The 6077-nt window shown below is 63.0% G+C and overlaps 1 protein-coding gene across 1 annotated transcript in view; it reads left to right on the top strand.

Moving 5' to 3' along the window:
- The first annotated feature begins 2067 nt into the window (after positions 1 to 2067).
- Positions 2068 to 6077, top strand: part of KCNT1 (potassium sodium-activated channel subfamily T member 1) — a 40226-nt gene continuing 36216 nt past the window's right edge. The window contains 3 exon segments of the mRNA XM_060101523.1: positions 2068 to 2190; positions 2193 to 2328; positions 2331 to 2523. Coding sequence (XP_059957506.1) covers positions 2068 to 2190; positions 2193 to 2328; positions 2331 to 2523 — 452 coding nt within the window.

Here is a 6077-nt window from a genome sequence, read left to right as displayed (position 1 = left end):
GCGGGCGGACTCTCAACCACTGTGCCCCCAGGGAAGCCCAAGCATGTTCTTAACGTGCAGCCATCACCACCATCCATCTCTCGTCTTCCCAAACCAAAGCTCTGTCCCCATTAAACATTCACTCCCCACCCCCTCCCCCAGCCCCTGAAGCCAGCTCGCTCTACTCTTCACTTGATTTGCTTTGTCTGTCTCATGGCCTGGAGAATTCTTTCTTTATCCTTTCAGCCCAGTAGATTAATGGGATCAATATCTGGGTGGGGCACATCCTGTACCTTATTTTCCTGGGACTCAGCATGTAGTTCTTTCCTCATTATATTTCTCAATACTTTCTACATATGTTCTAAATGCTTAAAACAGGTTGGGGCCTCTATCCAGGGCCCAAGCAGTTCTTTGGGTGAGTGTTCCCACAGTTCTCAGCTCCTGGACCCTCTGCTCTGCATCTGCTTCTGTGCCAGCAGGGCCCTCCCTCTGTCAGGAACTCCATTTTCAGTCATATCTTTTCTGGATTGGGTTCATTAGTGATCCCATGTGATTTAGCATTTGGGCTCTCGATGTGTCTCCAAAATTCTGTCATCTCCCTTTTTTCCCTCTCTCTGTTGAGATACCGACGTATCTCATTTTTGAGCTTGTCCCTGTCCAGTGGGTTAAGTGCTTGAAGCCTGTTTAGGGAATTCCTTCTGCTCCAAGTCATGTTTTATTGTTGGCTGGGTTCTTTGTCTTACGAAGTCCATCCTCTCTTTATCCCCCCTTTTTTTTCTTCTCTCTCTGCCTTCCTTGCTTCTTTTTAAAAAAATGTTTATTTGAATTGTGGTAAAATATACCAAAAATGTACCATCTTAACCACTTGAAGCACCCAGCTCAGTGGCTTTAAGCACATTCACGTTATTGTGTAACCATCACCACATCCATCTCCAGATCTTTCCCATCTTCCCAAACTGAAGCTCTGTCCCCATTAAGCGCTAACTCCATCTCCCAGCTCCGGGCCCCCACCATCTCCTTTCTGTCTCTATGGATTTGACTATTCTAGGTCCCTCAGATAAGTGGATCCTACAGGATTTGTCCGTTTGTGACAGACTTATTTCTTTTTTTTAAATTTAATTTAATTTTGTAATTTATTTAGTTGCGGTAGGTGGGCTCCTTAGTTGTGGCTCACAGGCTCCTTAGTTGCGGCACATGGGCTCCTTAGTTGCAGCCAGCAGGCTCCTTAGTTGCAGCTCGTGGGCTCCTTAGTTGTGGCATGCAAACTCTTCATTGCAGCATGCAATTGGAATCTAGTTCCCTGACCAGGGATCGAACCTGGGCCCCCTCCATTGGGAGCGCAGAGTCTTAACCAATCTGCCACCAGGGAAGTCCCACAACTGGCTTATTTCACTCAGCACAATATCTACAAGATTCATCCATGTTGTAGCCTGTGTCAGGATTACCTTCCTTTTTAAGGCTGGATAATGTTCCACTGCATCCACTATGGTTGTCTTGTGTACTTTGAGAATGTCCAGAACAGGTCTGGGAAGAGCCCGCCATCTCCTCCTCTGTCTGCCCCACCTCAGGTGGCACCACCCACCCCTTTCCTCACCCCTGATTGAATCCCCCGCCATCCAGTCCTCCAGGAAGCCTGGCTAGTTCCACCCTCAAACACACGTTGGCTTCCACCTGGTTCCCACCCCTGCCCCACCCCCACCCAGCCAGCAGTCCCCCCACAGAATGACACAGGGCTGCTGTGTGGCAGGAATCAAGGCAGGCCTGGCACCCCCATGGGCTCCCGGAAAGCTTCTGGGGCAAGGAAGTGGGGGGAAAGGGCAGCCCCTGAGTGCCTGCGGTTGGGAGGACAGGGATATCCCACCTGACCGAGGGGCTGGACCCACCCAACCTGGGCAGCAGGGATAGGGGCTGGCAGGTGTGCGTGGCTCTGGGCTGGCCAACTGGAGCCCCACCCGCGTCCCCAGAACCCACAGCCCAGCTGAGGCTCCCCTCTCCAGCAGCCCCCGCCTGCGGAGGTGACCGGCCAAGAGCCACCGGCTGTCACCGCGCTACTATTCCTCCCCTCCTCCCAGCGCCGTGACCGTCAGCATGACTATTACTACTACTTCCGTTGTAAGGCAGCCCCTTGAAGCCTGGGGCGCCAAGACCCCCTCCCACGTGGGGCGTCCTCTGGGCACCCGGCCTCCGGGGTGGGGAGGCGGCCAAGCCTGGGCGCCCCCCCGGGCAGCGGCGGGAGGGAGCCCGGCCGCCCCCAGTTTCCCAGCCCCCCTCGGCCGTTCCACTGCGGCGGCGGCGCGGGGAACGCGGGGCGGCGCGCGGAGATGGTAGCGCCCGCTCCTCTGCCTCCACCCGCCGCCCGCCGCCCGCCGCCGCCGTGCGCTCTGGCAGGATGGCGCGGGCCAAGCTGCCGCGCTCGCCGTCCGAGGGCAAGGCGGGCCCGGGGGGCGCCCCGGCCGGCGCCTCGGCCCCCGAGGAGCCGCACGGGCTCAGCCCGCTGCTGCCGGCCCGCGGCGGGGGCTCCGTAGGCAGCGACGTGGGCCAGAGGTAGGGGCGGGGGCGCGGGGCGCCGCGGGAGGGGCTTTGCATCTCTGCGCTCGCATCCCGCACGGGCTCCGCTGGGCTGCACCTGCCGCGCGCGCTGCCTGCAGCCCCGGGAAGGGAGGGACGGCCGAGATCTCCCTCGGGACCCCCCAGCCAAGCGCCCCAACCGCTCTGTGTGTCTCCAGCCCGCCTCAGGGAGACTGTGGGACCCCTGCTCCCTCCTGCTCTGAGAGGCTGAGCACAGAGGGCCTGCAGATAAGACCAGAGGGGAGAAAGGCAGTGGGGACCTGGGCGCTGTGCCAGGTGGCTTGGTGACCACTGCCCGAGCCCTGTCCCACTGGAGGCCATACTCTTGTTGGTTTCAGCAGCCACTTGGGGGGAGGCAGGGCCAGCATCTGTGTCCTGCTTCAGAGGTGAGCAGCGTGAGGCCCAGGGAGGCTGCATAGCAGATGGGAGCTGGGGTGTATCAGGGCTCAGGCTCCCTGGGGCTGGTGCCTGGAGCCAGTGGCAGCTGAGGTGCAGGAGCCTGGTTCCCCGGCCAGGCAGGGGCAGTGCCAACCCCTGTCCGGCCCCTCCTTGAGGACCGGCGCAGCACGACACCCTTATTTCACAGGTGAGGACACAGGCTCAGTCTGCAGGGCTAATGCTTAGCCATCCCCTGCCCTGTGCCAGGAGCCCTTCTAGATGCTGCGGGGGAAACCGAGATGAATCAGACCCATTGGTGTGGGCACATGTCGTGGGCACGGAAACCTGTGCCTGGTAGAGGGAGGTGCAGGCTGGGCCGGGGCAGGGAGAGCGGGGCTTCCTGGGGCACTGGCCCTTCGGGTGGGGAGCACAGGGAGATGGGCAGGGGCTTCCAGGCAGAGGAAACAGCCAGGGCCAAAGCCTGGGGCGGTGGGGGGAGGCGCTGTGCCGTGTCAGGGTTGGGGCGAGGCGTTGGCAGAGACTCAGCCTGGCAGATGGCAGACCAAGGGTGCCTGGGGAGCCTCTCCCCGCCCCTCCTGCTGGCCACATGCCTTCTGGGCCCCTCCCCACCCTCAAACCCCATTTCCTGCTCCTTGACACGCCCCTGGGGGTCGCTGCCCAGCAGTCATTCCCATTTGCCGGAGGAGACTGCTAAGGCTGGAGATTGAGTGCCTCTAACGGGCACGCCTGGTGGCCTCAAGCAGCTGATGGGCATCCCCTGGGCAGGAGGGAGGCAAGTGCCGGCCAAGGCCCTGGAGACCAGATTCCTCTCTTCTCCATCCTCTTCCTAGAGGCAGTGCAGGGACAGAGGCATGGCAGGTCCTGTCCAGGCTGCATCTGAACCCGCAGTGCAGCATGGGAGCTGCGGTGGCAGGGACACCTCCTCCAGGGAGCCCTCCTCCCATACCCACCCCTGCCACCCCCAGTCCTGTGCTGATGACCCTTCATGTGAGCAGCCTCACTCAGTCCCCCTGCAGCCCCTGAGGTTCAGGGTCCTCGTCAGCCTCCTTCTGCAGAGTGAAGGGAGTGTCTGCAGCTGCAAAGCTGGCCCAGCAGCACCAAGGGCTGGTGCCTGCAGCTTCCTCTCCCCAAGCGTTGGATGCACACTGTGGAGTTTGCTCTGGACGGGAGCAGTAGGGAGCCATGGCAGGTTTCAGAGCAGAGGACGACTTGCAGGCTTTGTTCCTTAGGAACACGAGTCTGATAGAGATTCCAGTAAAACCACAGCAGGCAGGTGGGTGCCCTCTGCCGGAGGGAGCCTGTGGCCGTAGCTCCTGTGGCTGCCCGCATACTGCACCCGCCTTCTGGAGCCAGCCGGGGGCAGGGCTCGCTGGGCCACGAGGCCTCGGCCCTGCCCAGGGCGCCCCCCCACCTGCCCCTGAAGCACTGCACCCCCATCTCCTGGACGCTGTGGGGGGATAGTTAGAAATGTGACCTGGGGGAGGGGGTGATGAGGACCATCGCTTGACGCTTTGGAGCTAAAGAGCCAGTGAGGGAGAGGCTGGCCGTGTAAGGAACTCTCCCGGAGGGTCACGGCTCGGCTAGGGCCCCTTCATGCCCCCAGGGGTGCTGCCGTGTAGCCTCACATCTGCTGGGGGGCCCCAGCGCAGCCCCCCACCTCCTGCTGAGTCTTCAGGAGCCCAGCCTCAGGTCGGGGCCAGGGAAGGCAAAGCTGGCCTGCTGGGGCCCGAGTTCAGGGGCCCCACTGGTGGCAGGGGGGGTGCTTTCAGCCCTGGACGTGTGCTGCCCCCTGGCCTTTGAGAGACGAGTCCTTGGGCCCCAACAGCTGTGTGTGGGAGGAGGTGCCCCAGGAGCCAGAATGGGGTGAGGGTGCTAAGGCCCAGAGCTGTCGCCCAGGGGCCAGCAGGAGAGCAGGGCAGGGCAGTGTGCTGGCTTTGGGGGACACCCCTGCAGAGCCCCGGGCTGGTGGGGACAGAGCCACTGGAAGGTGTAGGCAGGAGGTTTCCAGGCATAGCTCAGGTCCCAGCCAGGTGCCAGGTGTGCTGAAGGAAGAGGGATGCAGAGGGGTGGGGCAGCTGGGGCCGGTGGGGCTTACTTAGCAGGCCCCGCCCCCGAGGGTTTGGGTTGTGTGGCAAGTGAGGGGCTCACTGGTGGCTTGCTGGAGGGGACATGGGGGTAGCCGGGAAGGCGTGGCAGGGGCCCTGGTGAGAAGGAACGGGCTGCAGAAGGATCTGGAGGTAGAATTCTGGGGTCTGAGAGCTGTGGGGAGTCATGGCAGGGAATGGGGAGCGCTCCGTGGACGGCTGAGTTTGGGGTACCTAGAGGCACGGCCACGGGGAGAAGTCCGGGAGGTAGAGCCCAGGCCGGGGAGTGGGGACCGTTGTGTGGGTGTGGCTTTGGGTGGGGCCACACGGGCAAGGGGAGGAGTGGAGGCCAGAGGCCAGGACGAGCTCTGAGGTCCCGCCGGAGGCCGCGCGCAGAGGTCGAGGGAACTCCAGGGCAGGAAGAGGGTCCCCGGGGAGGGGAGGGGAGGACCTGGACGGAGGAGTGGGAGGCCCCCAGTAGGCGAGGCCCATAAGCTGGGCCTGGAGGCTGTCTTCGCCCTCCCCAGGGGTAGTTTCAGGGGCGGGCCTCACCAACCCTGGACCCTCACCCGGAGGGGACATCCAAGGAGGGGCTCGCTCAGAGCTGGGCTGGCGGGAAGGTTTGGGGAGAGAGGGGGAGCTCCAGCCGCGGGGTCTTCGTGCAAAGGCCCACAGGTGGGGTGGGGCCTGGGGGCGCGGGGTGCAGTCAGGCGTGGGGCCTGGGCGGGGCCCGTGCAGGTGCTGCAGGGCCTGGGCAGGCGTTGAAATCGCCTGGAGACCCGGGTGGCAGCTGCAGAGAGTGGCCGCTGGGGGGCGCCCGTACACCCAGGGCCCTGACTCAGGGCGGCCCCTCTGAGCCTGGCTGCCCACCAAGGACGGGCGTGGGCGGCGGCGGTCAGGCCCCGCCTCTGCGTGCAGAGCCCTGCAGGCTTCTGTGGACTGCGCGGGGCCCGGGGAGGGCAGGGAAGCAAGGGCTGCAGGGAACACCGGCTTGGCCAGCCCAGGACCAATGGTGCACTTTGCTCTGGGGGCCCGAGCCGGCCCTCC

This window comes from Mesoplodon densirostris, chromosome 6 (assembly GCF_025265405.1).
Source record: "Mesoplodon densirostris isolate mMesDen1 chromosome 6, mMesDen1 primary haplotype, whole genome shotgun sequence".
In the NCBI taxonomy this organism is placed as follows: domain Eukaryota; kingdom Metazoa; phylum Chordata; class Mammalia; order Artiodactyla; family Ziphiidae; genus Mesoplodon; species Mesoplodon densirostris.
Note: the sequence above shows the minus strand (reverse complement) of the source record. Positions and strands in the feature narration are given on the sequence as shown.